This window comes from Schistocerca americana, chromosome 1, assembly GCF_021461395.2.
Source record: "Schistocerca americana isolate TAMUIC-IGC-003095 chromosome 1, iqSchAmer2.1, whole genome shotgun sequence".
Taxonomy (NCBI): domain Eukaryota; kingdom Metazoa; phylum Arthropoda; class Insecta; order Orthoptera; family Acrididae; genus Schistocerca; species Schistocerca americana.
In genome coordinates this window covers 930183091-930200348 of record NC_060119.1, presented here as the reverse complement: position 1 = coordinate 930200348, position 17258 = coordinate 930183091, and the positions used below count along the sequence as shown (strand labels likewise).

Here is a 17258-nt window from a genome sequence, read left to right as displayed (position 1 = left end):
CAGATCTGGTTCCCCTGCCTTCCCCAGTATACCGCTGAATGTTCTTATGTTCAAAAAAGGAGTTTGTGATTACTAAGCCCATACTGGCACAGAAATCCAAGAGTTGCTTCCCGTTCCTGTTGGCCTCCATATCCTCTCCAAATTTACCCATAACCTTTTCATACCCTTCTGTTCGATTTCCAATCCTGGCGTTAAAATCACCCATGAGCAGAACACTGCCCTTGCCCTTTACTCTAACAACTACATCACTGAGTGCCTCATAAAAACTACCCATCTTATCTTGATCTGTCCCTTCACAATGCGAATATACTGACACAATCCTAATTTTCTTGCTAGACACTGTCAAATCTATCTAAATCAGTCGTTCGTTTACATTCCTTATTGCAACTACGCTGGGTTCCATTTCTTTCCTGATGTGAAGCCCTACACCTCATTGTGCTATTCCTGCTTTGACTCCCGACAGGTAGACCTTGTATTCTCCCACTTCCTCTTCTTTCTCACCCCTTACCCGAATGTCACTAACAGCTAAAACGTCCAGCCCCATTTTACTTGCAGCCTCTGCCAGCTCTACCTTCTTCCCAGAGTAGCCCCCATTGATATTAATAGCTCCCCATCTCATTACCATTTGTTTGCCAAGTCGTATCTTAGGAGTCCCTGGTTTGTCAGTTAGAGGTGGGACTCCGTCACCTCCAAAGGTCCGAGGCATTTTGCTCTGATTATTGCCAGCATCATATTTAAAGGACCAGGGAAGCAGGTTGCTAGCCTTACTTGCCCCGAGTCCCATTGGGTTTTACCCCTAACGGCTGAGGGACTAACCGGTGGATTTGGTAGTCTTTGCCATATGAGCACAACGGTGACCACAACTCAGAATATGCGAATGTATTTTAATTCAATTGATAGCTCCCGGCCACAGACATCCATTTTGTTTTCATTTGACATGAGAGCTGTACACGAAGAGGTAACAGCAACATCACTAATTGTCAACATGAGTCACGTAGAGACTACCCACTTCCCCACTATAAGTCAGACTGCTCTGCGCATCAGCCCCGGACCTACAACATTTCCAAACCGGAGCGATACTAGATAGTGGCGTTCCCCTCCCTCGAGTGTTTGAGATAGGACATCTAAAATTTACAAAAATCAACTTTTCAAATATATGTTCATTTTGTAGCGCACATCTTCCTGAAGAGTCTGATACATAAAACATATTGTTAGAGGAAATATAAGCCATGTTATTTGGTCTTAAGTGCGCCAAAGTGCAGTGCCATGCTTCTTCACACGCCATTCTTCTACTGCATGTCACTGTATTTTGCTCTGTGGAGCTCATATTCAGGACAGTGGAAATTAAAATGTCCTGTGGTGCCTCTCTGCTCCCGGTCAGCCAGTTTGACATCCTGCCCCCTTAAAAAAATTCGCAATTAATACTGGGTAGGATAATTTGTAACTGGGAGAACAAGAACTCTTCAGAAAATCAGCACTATTTATTGCCTATTAGCTAATAACTTGCTGTTTTGTGAGAGATAAAATTAAATATAGGGTACATAAAACCAGTAAAGATAAGAGACAAGCAAGACAGTAGACATTTCTTCAATCCTTAGGTCCCAGCATTTTTTTCTCTCTAATCTTGCTACAGCTTTACATGGTGTGCTTTCCTTTCTACGAAAGAATCTTTTACCTAATCAAAGTTCGTCAAACGTTTTGCTACATGAAAAATCGAAATGTCGTTGTCTACTACTGAAAAGGCTGTTAATACAAATAGTACCCAAGACTGGTGTGATTTCTCGATCTGATCACGTCTATTTTGTCACTGTCTGCTAGATAAAACAAAATAGGTCTTCCTAATATTGCAGCAGTTGTAACACACACCAAATAAAAAAGACTTTTGGCACAAAAGGTCATTTTTGTAACACTACGGAACATAACTCACAGTACCAATATCAAATGCCTACAAGCAAAAAGCTTTAAGTTAGAAAGGAGTTTCACATTTCGTTCATATGCTCCAGTTTCTCAAGCATGAGATTGAAAAGAAGTAGTATGAAATTTTTATATAAATTTGGAATTGTTATATTCCTCCATAATTTGTGTGATGTCCCCATTTCTTCTCCTTCCTCGTTCTAACAAAGAATCTTGTCATCACTAATTCTGTAACTATTCCTGCCATTGTCAAAACTTATTCTCCAGTTAACTTCACTAACCCTGCCAGAATCACCTGTATAGTTTTCCCGTGATTATTCTCTGGTTAGGCATTATTACATGTTTGTACTACGTGTTTTCCGTGCTATTCTCAGAATGGAACATAACTGGCTGCTAGCCGGGGACTGTACAACTGATGCTTACTAGTGTAGCGATCTGGCCAAAAATTTTCTGTTGAAATTTTATTTTCTTGGATACACCCAGAAGATAATCATAATCTTTCTTACCTGTTATTCCTGTTAGTCGTTTATTTCCACTGTGATAGTCTGAATCTGTGGATTTTGTTAGTAATTATAACAATGCTGATCATTCGCAAACCCAGTCAACCACATAGACAAACATTCTTTATTCTGCAGCAATAAACTGCACTTTATTCTTTCAACATTGGCATTCATCCGTTCAGCTTTATTCCGCTCATCTTGTATAGCCCCATCCCCTTCTGTCAACAGGAAAGTTTATTTATAGATGCGACGAGGATTCCCCTGACAGAGACATCAAGTACACTATGCACGCATTCAAAAATCAACTTAGATTCATTCAGAAATCAGTTTAGAATGCGTTCAAAAATGTTCAAAAACCAACAGGGATGTGTTTAAAATCATATGAATAATTGATAGACCAATGTGCGCCAGATGCTACGCGCTCTGTGAAATAAGGCTTTTTCTTCAAGACTATGGCCCCCAAGGTCCGGGCCCGCTGCTCATTCATGAATCTGGCAGCTTGAGCATACCAGTAAAATTTTTCTGGGTAGCATCTCGCTGCTTGCTACTACTTCTGTGGCCAGAAGTGGGAGAAGGTACTACTCAAACGTGAGTCAACAGCACATACGCAGGATCCCGCTCATAACTGCTAAAATGAATCTACTGTAAACAGTTGTGACATCACACTCATGGAGGCAATTTGTTGTTATGAAGCATTGCATAGTCTTGCTAAATCCTTTGACACATTTTGCTGTTGGCAGAAGCTTGTATGAGCACTGTGTTTTGTTGTTGTATATGGTACATTTCCTTTGCAATTTAACTTCTATTTTGGTTTTTTTCTCTCGTTCATGTTTTATTTCTGCAGTATTATTCTGCAGCAGCAGGATACAGTAATATCCTTTGTTTAAGTATCAGTTCTCACCAGTCAAAATTACAAAAATTGAACTGAAAACTAAAACAATGAAAAATTCCCGGTTTTCTCCCAGATAAAAAAACTCCCGGGTTTTTCCCGGATCTCCCAGTTGTATACACCCTTTATGCTAACGCATGGGTTGCCAGGCAGCCAGGCTATAGCGTAAGCAAACGTACTGCCCTGGTTGAACACACGTATGCAGGGGTGGCCACACAGCTCACACATGCACAGAACACATGCAATAGGGCCACATGCTAAGTAGTTACCCCACCTGTGCTTGCTCCAAAGTGAGCTGAGGGATCCCTATGGGGCAGTTCTGGAATAGCCTGCTCTACATCACTACCCCATGAAGCAAAGGGCCTGCTACACCACACAGACCACTTGGGTCCTCCAATTCTGCAGTAGCTTTCCTGAACTCTGAGGTTAGGAACTTGCTCTCCAAAACGTTCTCAAAACCCACCACCATCTTCCTGGACTAAACACACACACACACACACACACACACACACACACACACACACACACACACACACACAAAATCCTCCCCCAACACACCCAATTAGCAGCAACTTTCAGTTCAGTGATATTTTTTCCATTAATAATAGTTCATTACTTACTCTTTTTTTTCTTTTTCATATTTATGTTTCCTTCATTTCAAAAGCTTGACACTGAGCTCTTTATGCCAAAATGTGGATTTTTCAAAGATATTAACTTTGAGAGCAACAAAAACTGCTAAGTAAATAAGAACTAATTTATATCCAGGTAATCCATAACTTACTGGCTAATGAATCCAATATTTTCATTTACCTGTAACACACTCATCTTGTGTGTTGCAACTGTAAGTTTTCCTTCTGAACCATGGAAAACATTAAACAGATGTTGTAACAGGTCTTCCAATGCTCCAGGGTCACTACACTGCAGGGCCAAATTGCGGCAGGCTGCTGCTGCTTCATCACGAGCCAAATCATCTTTTGAATGTAGATTTGCTACACAGATGTGTAAAATAAAAATTCTTGGTTAAAATTGTTTTACTTAATCTTCTGTCATACATGTTGTGTTCAAAAGTAAAACACAATCATAATTACTGCTACTATTACTACTACTGCTACTATTACTACTACTGCTACTATTACTACTACTGCTACTATTACTATAGATGTGTGCAGCTAGTAAGGTGGGTAGTGAGGGTGATGCACAGTAGCAAGGGATAATGCACCTGGTGAGCCCCTCGAACAATAGTGTCATTCAATCACTTCTGTCCATTTCACGCATTGCTGTGTGCTTTAAACATGTGGTGGTGATTTCTTCTCTAGCGTACATGCGTGGACGATTATATTGTTTGCAGAGTGTTTGTTATGGCTGACAGATGAGAAAAGTAACAAGTGCTACACAAGCAAGCAAGAGCTACAGTGTTCCGAGTGTACAACTTGTTCAGAAGAGAAGCTGAAGCAGATGACTCACCACCACATGGCTGCCGCCCCAATGTTGCCTGCAGCTAGGCGAGAACAATGTGTGCAGTGTGGGACTGCAAACTGTGCAGCACATCTCTAGTAAGCGAACACTTCTATGAAATCCAGCGGGTTGGCATCTTTTAAATTGCCAGGGAGGCAGCAGAATCAAAAAAGGAAGTCAGCAATCTGGACAATTTCTCAAAGAACATTTTACATTGGACAATATACGATATGTATTCGAGAGGCAAATACCACGACTGGAAACAATTTAGTTTCCCAGATGAAAAAGAAATTGAATTTTAATGGCAGTTGATGGACAATGCTACAAATATTAAAGGAGATGGGCTTTCGATATTGTAAGGTGAAGATGGGAGAAAATTCCTTATGAAGATGAGTGATATTGTAGCTGCAAGGGCTGTATTATTAAGAAGAATGCAGGAGATTGAAGACATTGGGACGTCTCGCATTTATTATATGGATGAAACGTAAGTGAACCAACACCATGAAAGGTCAATGTGCTGGAAAATGAGCTACGGCTTTGGTAGTCTTCAAGTGCCTGTAGGTAAAGACAATCTACTTACTATTGTACATGCAGGGTCAGTGGACACAGAGTTTATTCCTGAAAGTAAACTAATATTTCAGACTTCAAAGTCAAAGAGCTCTGAGGATTACCATAGCAAGACAATATACAATGTATTCAAACAATGGTTTACAAAATAATTGTTACTATATCCCCACCCGAATTCAATTATTGTGATGGACAATGCCAGTGTCCACTCAGTGCAACTCAACAAAGTTCCTACTACCCATACCAGGCAGTCAGATGTTATCGCTTGGTTATCGAGAAATGACATCCCTCATGATCCATCATGAACCAGAGCGGAATTCGTACTGCTTGTCGACACAAATAAGCCAGCTTACTGTCCCTAGGAGATTGACGAGATCGCTAAACAACATGGGCAACAAGTAATTAGATTACCACTGTAGCACTGCCATTAAAATCCCATCGAAATGATATGGGCGCAGTTGAAAGCTGACATCACACAAAAGAACAGTGCATTTAAAATTGCAAATGTTGAGTGTCTTACGCATGCAGAAATCGAGAACACCACGATTTTTCCGTGGGCGGACTGTGTAATGCATGCAGAAAAATTACAGGCTGAGGACTACCAACAAGAAATTAGTAGGGACTGTATTACGGAGCTTTTAGTAATAAACATCCACGAGGCAGATTTGTCGCAGTCCAACAGCAAAGTAGATGGCGTCGATTTATTGGCTTGCAGCTGTAAGTACTAAATCCATCATTGGCTTGTCTGTGTGGCAGTTGGATTTGTGCCTGCATTACATGTTATTAGTAGTTGTGAATCCATCTTTGAAATTATGATTATGCAGTTTTATATTCTACTGGTGTAGAAGCAAATAGTGATCACCAGTACCTATTGTATGCACATGGAACTAATGTCTCACATTTCAAAAAATGTCAGTCTATCTTGATCTGACAAACTGGGCAAGTACAAGATTATTCACACAAGAAGTTCATTAGATTGACCTGAATATATAAAGCACAAGTTTATGATCAACAGTTAGAATCATTTTGAAACAGATTACATTAATGTCACTGCTGAGTAAGACATAGTACAACATTTATATTTTCACTCGGACATATTCAGCCTTATTACACACTGACCAAAGGGGCTTTCCTTGCTTAGTTTCACGTATGTTCTCGAGCATCAAGTTTCTATTCAAATTTATTCTCTTTACCACCGTTTTCGCTTGATTTTCACTTCCACAGTTAAAATCATTTCAGTGTATGTCCGTTTCCTTGCTGTCTGTGGTCACTCTGAAATAGTGGCTGACTATTGCATATTCTACATAACTAATAGTATCCTGTCCGCCCCAATAGCTGAATGGTCAGCGTGACAGACTGCCATCCTAAGGGCCCCGGGTTCGATTCCCGGCTGGGTTGGGGATTTTCTCCGCTCAGGGACTGGATGATATGTTGTCTTCATCATCATTTCATCCCCATCTGGTGCGCACGTCGCCCAATGTGGCATTGAATGTAATAAGACCTGCACCAGATCAGCTGGACCTGCCCCGTAAGGGGGCTCCCGGCCAATGATGCCAAACGCTCATTTCCAATAGTATACTGTTCATTTAATAAGACCCGCGCCAAAGCAGCTGGACCTGCCCCGTAAGGGGCCTCCCGCCCAATGACGCCAAACGCTCATTTCCAATAGTATACTGTTCATTTAAGTGGCTATGACGTTGTTTGCTACATACATTAATCTGTGCAGTGTGTTCATGGCAACATAAATGAAAAATTGCAGGCTACCTTGGCAAACATTTCTAACTGGTCTCAGCTGCAAGTTGAACAGAGTGCTTCTTCACTTAGGAAGCGTCACCACTGTCATCGTTTCGCCACAATAAGAAGAATCGTATATAAGGACAAAAAAATGCATTACTTCTGCAGTTGTATAGGCTGTATCAAATCAGTAGATCATAAAGAGATTGGAATCCACAAAATCAGCGATGCAAACTACTCAAAAAGTATGACTGAAATGTGAAATTAAATTATAAGTAGAATATTCTCTACTAGGTGCATAACATATCTGTTGGAATGGTGAAACTCTTACGAATAATATTACTAGGTGCACGACCACAAAACAGCCCACTTAGCTGACACCTGACAGTGCAATGCTGACTGCACTGAAAAGCCGAACTGGCAACGTTGCAAGCATTCTCCTCCTCTCTCTGTACCAAATGCTTCACCCAGCCACTGCCTTATCTGCACCCTATTATACTAAAGGGAGTGGTGATGGTGGTGGTGGTGGTGGTGGTGGTGGTGGTGGTGGTCTTGTTGGGCAGTTGCTATGTGCTTAAACTGAAGGTAAAGAGTTTAAGTTGTTTACGTAAATAAAAAGCTATATATTAATTTCTAACTATTAGTTTTTATCTCAAACTGCTCAATTTAGAATCCTCTACTATATGAATAATTTTGATCCTGAAGGTTTGTAACACCACCACCACCACCACCACCACCACGACCACGACTACTAATGATAACACAACAACAATGCTTCCACAGTTTTCAGTGGATTACTGAATCCAAACATTGAAGGTCCATGATATTTTAGCACACAACTGTTCCCCCATAATCAGGTGATGCACTTCCATCAGCACTAGCTGATAATGGCGGAAAGGTGGTTTGCTGAAATACTGTGGATCTTCGACAGTTGGATCCGACAGTAAACCAGAGAACCTTGGAAGCAGCTTATATGTTGGGAAAGCCTCAGATCAAATAATAATAGCAATAATAATAATAATAATGGTAGTAATATCACAAAAGTAAATTAAAGAAGAGCTAGGAAGTTAAGACTGAATGATTACCGCAGAATGTGACAGCAAAAAGGTGTTCCCCTATAAAGCACTCTCTAGTCGAGAATGTCCAAAAACGAAGAAGGTGGAGAAAAAAATAACTTGAGAAGAAAGAAAGAAAGAAATTTTACGGAAGATTTTAGTACCTGCAAAAGGAAAGTATGGTTCATGGGTGGTCCGTGAAAATGAAGGTTGCTACAAGCAATGGAAAGTTGATAATTGAGGAACAACAATATTATGGAAAGGATAGACTGCTACTGACAATACAGAGGAGACACTGAGTTGCATACAGCCACAATGAAAAGGAGGCTATATACACTCCTGGAAATGGAAAAAAGAACACATTGACACTGGTGTGTCAGACCCACCATACTTACTCCGGACACTGCGAGAGGGCTGTACAAGCAATGATCACACGCACGGCACAGCGGACACACCAGGAACCGCGGTGTTGGCCGTCGAATGGCGCTAGCTGCGCAGCATTTGTGCACCGCCGCCGTCAGTGTCAGCCAGTTTGCCGTGACATACGGACCTCCATCGCAGTCTTTAACACTGGTAGCATGCCGCGACAGCGTGGACGTGAACCGTATGTGCAGTTGACGGACTTTGAGCGAGGGCGTATAGTGGGCATGCGGGAGGCCGGGTGGACGTACCGCCGAATTGCTCAACACGTGGGGCGTGAGGTCTCCACAGTACATCGATGTTGTCGCCAGTGGTCGGCGGAAGGTGCACGTGCCCGTCGACCTGGGACCGGACCGCAGCGACGCACGGATGCACGCCAAGACCGTAGGATCCTACGCAGTGCCGTAGGGGACCGCACCGCCACTTCCCAGCAAGTTAGACACACTGTTGCTCCTGGGGTATCGGCGAGGACCATTCGCAACCGTCTCCATGAAGCTGGGCTACGGTCCCGCACACCGTTAGGCCGTCTTCCGCTCACGCCCCAACATCGTGCAGCCCGCCTCCAGTGGTGTCGCGACAGGCGTGAATGGAGGGACGGATGGAGACGTGTCGTCTTCAGCGATGAGTCGCTTCTGCCTTGGTGCCAATGATGGTCGTATGCGTGTTTGGCGCCGTGCAGGTGAGCGCCACAATCAGGACTGCATACGACCGAGGCACACAGGGCCAACACCCGACATCATGGTGTGGGGAGCGATCTCCTACACTGGCCGTACACCACTGGTGATCGTCGAGGGGACACTGAATAGTGCACGGTACATCCAAACCGTCATCGAACCCATCGTTCTACCATTCCTAGACCGGCAAGGGAACTTGCTGTTCCAACAGGACAATGCACATCCGCATGTATCCCGTGCCACCCAACGTGCTCTAGAAGGTGTAAGTCAACTACCCTGGCCAGCAAGATCTCCGGATCTGTCCCCCATTGAGCATGTTTGGGACTGGATGAAGCGTCGTCTCACGCGGTCTGCACGTCCAGCACGAACGCTGGTCCAACTGAGGTGCCAGGTGGAAATGGCATGGCAAGCCGTTCCACAGGACTACATCCAGCATCTCTACGATCGTCTCCATGGGAGAATAGCAGCCTGCATTGCTGCGAAAGGTGGATATACACTGTACTAGTGCCGACATTGTGCATGCTCTGTTGCCTGTGTCTATGTGCCGGTGGTTCTGTCAGTGTGATCATGTGATGTATCTGACCCCAGGAATGTGTCAATAAAGTTTCCCCTTCCTGGGACAATGAATTCACGGTGTTCTTATTTCAATTTCCAGGAGTGTATTTAAGTTGGGCTGAGTCTGACCACAGCGGCCAGAGATTTTGTGTGTGTGTGTGTGTGTGTGTGTGTGTGTGTGTGTGCGCGCGCGTGTGTGTGCGCGTGTGTGTGTTTTGCTACCTCATACGGTCTTTTTGCCTAAAGCTTAAATGTACAGCAGTCTTTTTGTTGTGCCTGTCTGCAAGTCTCTGCCACCTTTACCAGGTGTACCGGTATGAAATGAGCGTTAAGATACAAATGTGTCGATATGGAACATTTGTCACGAACGAGCCTTAATTTTTTTTTTTGTCTGGTTGGTAAGACATCTGACAAAGACATTTAGTATACATCAAGTCATGGAACAAACAACATAATATGTTTTCATTGTGTTAACAATGTCAAATTTGTACCAGAAAGTCATGATTTGTGGAAAGCATTAATTTTGAAAAAGGTGCTGTAGAGTCGCATCGAATGTTTGTCGAGGCATATGGTGATCATGCTCTATCAGAAGCAACATGCAAATGATGGTTTCAACGGTTCAGAAATAATGATTTTGATGTAAGAAATTAAGTACGTGGAAGACCACCAAAAAAGTTCGAAGACGCCGAATTGCAAGCAATATTGGATGAAGATGATACTTTGAGTCAGAAGCAAATGGCAGCAATGCTAAATGTTGCACAACAAACAATTTCTGACCATTTGAAAGCGATGGGAAAGATCCAGAAGTGTGGAAAATGGGTACCACATGAATTGAATGAAAGACAGATGGAAAACTGAAAAACCATTTGTCAAATTTTGCTTCAAAGACATGAAAGAAAATCAATTTTGCATCGAACTGTTACTGGAAATGAAAAATGGATTTATTTTAAGAATCCTAAACGGGTAAAATCATTGGTTAATCCGGGACAACCATCAACATCGACAGCAAAACCAGATCGATTCGGCAAGAAGACAATGCTCTGTGTTTGGTGGGATCAGAAAGGAGTGGTGTATCATGAGCTTCTAAAACCAGGTGAAACTGTGAATACTAATCACTACAGACAGGAAATTATCAATTTGAACTATGCACTGATCGAAAAAAGACCAGAATGGCCCAGAAGACACGGCAAAGTAATTTTTTTTACACGACAATGCACCTGCACACAAAGCAAAACTGATTCAGGATACAATCAAAACACTCGGCTGGGAGCTGCTACCCCACCCACCGTATTCACCAGACTTCACCGACTACCATTTGTTTTCATCAATGGGACACACATTGGCTGAGGAACATTTTGATTCCTACGAAGAAGTCGAAAATTGGGTGTCTGATTGGTTTGCTTCAAAATACGAACATTTCTATTGGCATGGTGTCCACAAATTGCCAGAAAGGTGGTCACAATAAATAGAAAGAAATGGTCAGCACTTTGAATAAAATGTTTTTACTTTTCAATTCAAAATTAGTGTTTCATTTTCACAAAAAAACACTCATCTCATACTGGTACACCTGGTATATGGTGAGTAGCAATCTACCCTTTTCACAATATTGCCAACTTCTACAAACAGGCATATACACAATACATCACAGCAGACAGGAACTATATTGGTACAGTACACGTATAAGTGGGAATATATTAATGAAGTAAATTTTGAACTGCATCACCAAACTAAAAGCAACCACAAAATGAGACACAGATGAATTTAATTCTTCTGATGCGATTCAGAAGCACATCATATTGCAACATTTTGACATCTACTGCAAGCACCACTGCCAAGGTGACTAAATTTCTTAAATACACTGTAAGTGCACAAATTATCATTGATAAACACACATTTGCCTGCCATGGCTGATCGCAGTTAAATGTAGCTACAGGTAGGGGGAATGGGGCCTACTGAATGTCATATCCTGTACATGGCAGGACAATTCTGAACTAGTAGATGACAGCATTTAATACTGCTGTAGTCATCCTACTGCTTGTTTACTAGCACTATAGCCCAGTTAAAATTACTTGACACTTGACGTCTGTCACTTGCCCCTAGAGTGCTGCCACATCAGCTGCCAGCTACCACTCCATTATAGGTGACATACAACACAGTGCAACACTTCACAAATGCTGTTAATGTGTAACACTGAGCAATGTTGGAAGTAGCCGCCACAAGGTATGTCAGAAATGTGAACTGCTCTGTCGACAGCCAATTTTGAGCAACGTTGGAAGTAGCCGCCACAAGGTATGTCAGAAATGTGAGCTGCTCTGTCGACAGCCAATTTTAAGTGACCAATGACTGAACTGCAGTGGACAACATGTTTCATAGTCCTGAATTTAGTTAGACTAATGTCCTAACCTAACCACAACCTCATGATATGCGATGAATCCAAGAAAACGGCAGTCAACAATCTGCGGCAGACGTAAAATCATGTTTGTTTTAGCCACAGAGATTAAAGCTAACCTCTTCAAGCATCCTAAGACAGAAAAATTTCAGTTATGTATATGTGATGCTGAATCATGTTTTGTGCGGAAGTGTCCAGTACCATTTGGTTAGTGTGGTGTATGAAACATGTCCTTTTTTGGAAGTGAACTGACAAACTGTTGTGCCAGTTTGGCAACAGAGAATGGTTCGAGTGTCACGTTGAACACTCTGATTAGAGGAAACCAGTTCCAACATGTGAAGTGTCAACTATCAAGTAATTTTAATTGGGCTATACTAGACTTGTCCCATGTACAGGGCTGTCTGTTATTGCCAGAAACCACAAAGGTGCAAGTCTGCTACCAATACGCATGTTGTTACACCACTTGATTTACGCTTGTGTATCATTTACAGTCTTTTAAGTTCTCAGCAGACTCAGAATTATTCTGTTGCTCCAGCTGACTGTATCACTAGGGACTTATCTACAACCCACCTAATACTACTTTGTAGACTATACCATAGTCGCTGGTTGGCTCATAAGCTCCTTAGTTGATTGTGACATTTGTTGAGCCCAGAAGGTCTATAACTTGTAGCCACTGTAGCTGACTGCTTTGATGCACATTCACTACGATATTTTATCTGTTCATTAAATCATGCCATTAACAGACACATAATCACATTCTAACCAACTCCCAGTCTACTCTGGGGTAACAATGCTTGGTTTATTGTGTATACCCATATTCATTTGCTTGAAATGTCCATGTGTGTTCCAGTCCTTGTTTCATCCTTATTGTGTCACTAATCTGATGTATCCTCGTGACTACCATATCAATGACAGACTACTACTTGGTCAAATAGTGGTAAAACTGAGAATGTCGATAGTGGTACATATGTGCAGACTGTGTGAAGACTTTGTGGCTTTCAGTGTCTTCTGCTGTCATGCAGACTTAATTACCCAGGAATGATAGTACACATCATGCTCTACTTCCACTGTAAATTGAATTTTTGTGTGTGTGCTGTTGAAGTGTTAGTGAAACTTATGGAAATGTATCTCACCAACAGGCCATGTAATAAAATCATTGTTTATATACCAAAACCTGTACTTGGGGGATTTGGATCACAGAAGTGTGATGACTTCGAAGACTTCTATGGAAATAACCACTGCATCATGTCACTATCTGTGTCCTTATCAGGTTCCACAGTTTGCCTGGTGAATATTTTGCAGAAGATATGGATGAAAAACAATACCATTAACAATTAGTTTTGGAAACTCAATTACCCGCGGAATTTGGACCCTCTATAAATTTTCTAACGAATGGGAGCTTTGAATAAGCTGCTTAGATGTGTCAAAATTTACTCTAGACTCTTTGGGTGAAGCTGGTGTCATTCCAAGTGTCCTGGTCACTAGAGTCACCCACAGTTCCTTAAAGATTGGGTCACGTAACAGATAATTTATCTTCTGTTCATAAATCCCAGTGTCCAATGCTGTAGTGGAAATATCTTTCTCACTGGCACAAAAACAATATCTCCGTTCCTCCTGATTTTGAAAATTGTTCTGAATTCTTCACAAATGATGTTTTACTTTGCAGGATTGGCAAGCTGTAGAACTCCTAGTGTTTCTCACATGGTTTTTCTGCTTTAATTGAAGGCGGCAGGTGGTCAGACACTTTCACACTGTTTCAATTATTTATTCTCTGCTCCTGCTCCTGAGAGCTAGTGTAAGACTTATTACTCCTGTTAATACATTCGAAGTAACTTCAATTCACACTATGATCTTTCAATACAGTACTCCCACATCTCTTTTATTTCCAATCTTTGAGAAGCCTGAATCTTTCACTGCACACAGTTGCGCCCTGTTGATGGCATTATCTGCTACCGATGCTTTAATAACAATCCCAAAAGTTACTGGTCCATATGACAATGTTAGTCTACGCAAATATAACATGTCCATATCTTTTCAATGGTGTTGTACTGGTAGTGATATGGAGAGGGGGTCAATGCCTTATTGTACATTTTTGCTGCTATGCAGTCCAGCTCATTATGGTATTGGAACTGTTTTGGGATTTGAGTTTGTCCACTCTTTGGTTTCATATAATAGCCCAAAGCCATTGTATAATTTCTTTCTTTTATAGTATTCCACTCAGGAATTTTCTCCCTTTCTAAATGATAACTGACATTATCCATGACACTAACACAACATGCCTCTAGATCACAGAATTCTAAACCAGTCGCACAAACAACACTTTTCTGAAAATCACCTAAGTCAGTAATATGTTTTACTTAAACTGCTTTCTTTTCTTGGAGACAAAACTTCCTTTTTTTTAATGGTTTCAATTTCCCTAACTTTTGTACACAGTCACTGGACATTTCAAAGCAGAACATAATTCACCTTTGTTTACAATCACTTCCTTTCATCTGCCCCTGTATATATTGAAACTCACCATAGTAGCTCAGAAACCCAAAAACAACATAGAATAATAACAATAATAATAATAATAATAATAATAATAGTAGTAGTAGAGCAGTAGTAGTAGTAGTAGTAGTAGTAGTAATGGATAAGACAAATCAAAGTTCTCTAAGTGAATGAATAATGCTTGCAAAGGAGAAATGACACTGCAACAACAGTGAATGTTTATAACGCTGGGCAAAAGGAATAGTTTTCCATTGTCAACTACAAATGAAGAGAGCATTAGGGATGGGAGAATGGACAATCCTTTCCAAACTATCACACATGCTACTCCCTCATACAATGCCAAATTATGTGATGTCGATAAATTTTGGGGACTACAACTGTCACACCTCGTTACATAGACACAATGAAAGGTTCACTCTGGTTTGATTATTTTGCTTCATTCTTTACACACTGTGTAAATTTTAGTAAGAATTTCATTTGAATTTTATCAAGACATGTTTATATCAACATTTTTTTATGCTGGGATAATTCACTGTTGGTAGCATAGTAAACTGGATGCTGGGGCAACATTTTCCTCTTCCTTCCACTCTATTCAGAGTTGCATACAAAGTGTACACACAAAGCATCATGTGTATTCAATTGTGACTGGAGTTTCATTTTATTATATAAACCCTGTTCATTAAAAAGAAATTAACCACAAAGCAATGGCTTCAATATTATGTGGCCACATTCAGTGAACTTCAACTTTTTACAACTTCCCTCTGCCCTGATCCTTGGTCTAGAGTGAGAATATGCTTACTTCACTTTATCACAGTCTGCTACATAGGGTCTACTGCATAGAAAGTCTGTCGTGGTTAGTTTAGGTAACACTGAAGAGACTCAATACCAGGTGGCATATACTACAAATGTTTTTTTTATAATCAAAATTCTCCCACTGAGTTCCAAACTTGTTTGTGGTAGTATGGCTCTTCTTGGCATGTCACATAGCTTGGTTTGTCATGTAACTACAATCATTTTATTTAGACAGACAACATTCCGTACAAAACAGAGATCTTACATTACATAAATCTGATGTGTTTCAATACAAAGTAATATAAACTACTAATAAGTAATAATGTTCAAAAATGTTATACCTGCTAGGTTTTTTCCAATGTCTTTTGCATACTGACTCAGGTCAATGGAAAGACCCACCAAAACGTATCCAATACATTCTAAAATTACTTCTGGATTTCTCAGCATTGCTTTCTGCATAGCAGGAAGCAAAGTTTGTTTAAACTCTTCATGAGTAACATGTCTGAGTAACGGTCGTGATTCCTCAATCAGAAATAGTGATGGTTTTGTTTTGCAGCTAATAGCTACTTTAATAAAAATGTCTAACAAGTGTGCCTGCAACATAAGTTGACGATACAGTAAAGTCAATTTACACTTATTCCAAAGTTATGTGCGTAATCCATTACAATTATGATATGCTACTGTAATGCCACATGGATATAAACCACAAAGCAGGGAATCATTAAAGAAACTCAATGTTTTGTCAGCTGCAAGAAGGTTAGAACTGTGCCTTACTTGTTTGAAGAATGTGTTAATGAAAAATAGAGAGTAACAACAACATCCACTTTTCATTTTACATTACGACTAATTTTATTTTAACTGAGCAGATATGGTCTTTCAAGCCAAGCTATGTTTACAATGTAAGTTAGGCATTTAATCTGTATTCTCTATTCTTAAGTATGAAACCATCCCTAATTACATAAAACAACTTCACAGAACAGGTCACCAATGACACTGTGAAATGGTTAGGCAATAAGTTACCAGGTTGGTTGGTTGGTTTAAAAGAGGGAGGGAAAGGGACCAAACTGCGAGATGATCGGTCCCTTGTTCCCGGTGAAATAATTACACAAGGGAAAGAAGTAAGAAAAGGAGATGTACAACACAATAACGGCAGAAAGGAAGAACCAGAAGAATGACGAAGGACAACCAACACTACCACAGACAAAACAGGAAAAGAAAACCCGAGAGAGAAGCAAGAAACAGGTAGAAGGGGTAAAAACAAGAGAGCCACAAGAGAGAGTGGAGAACACAAAGGGACAAAGGACATGGGCGAAAACTTACATAGAATGATAAAACCTACTGTCACATATAATACGTAAAACTAAATTAGCCAATGAGGTATTGTCAGCTAAAATTAATGCCAACGAGTCTAGTAACTGAAGAGTCTGTCGCAGGGCAGCCAAAGGAGGACAGCTCACCAAGATATGGGTCACTGTCAGCCGGGCGCCGCACCGACATTGAGGTGGGTCATCATGGCACAGGAGGTAGCCGTGTGTCACCCAAGTGTGGCCAATGTGGAGCCGACAGATTACCACAGAGTCCCTGCGAGAGGCCCGCGTGGAGGTCTTCCACACATTCATAGTCTCCTTAATGGCACGCAGTTTGTTGTGCGTGCTGAGGTTATGCCATTTCGGCTTCCAAAGCAGCAAAACCTTGCAGCGTAGTACTGAACGCAGGTCAGTTGCAGAGAAGCCAATCTCCACAAGCGGTTTCCACGTAGCCTAATTGGCCAGCCTGTCTGCAAGTTCGTTGCCTGGCATTTCGACATGACCTGGAGTCCAGACA

General features: G+C 41.2%; 1 protein-coding gene across 1 annotated transcript in view; it reads right to left on the bottom strand.

Moving 5' to 3' along the window:
- LOC124615378 (eIF-2-alpha kinase activator GCN1) overlaps positions 1-17258 on the bottom strand; it is a 283362-nt gene that overhangs the window by 217698 nt on the left and 48406 nt on the right. The window contains exons 5-6 of the mRNA XM_047143206.1: positions 15776-16028; positions 4114-4292 (exon numbers count right to left, since the gene is read on the bottom strand). Coding sequence (XP_046999162.1) covers positions 4114-4292; positions 15776-16028 — 432 coding nt within the window. The remainder of the gene's footprint in view (positions 1-4113; positions 4293-15775; positions 16029-17258) is intronic.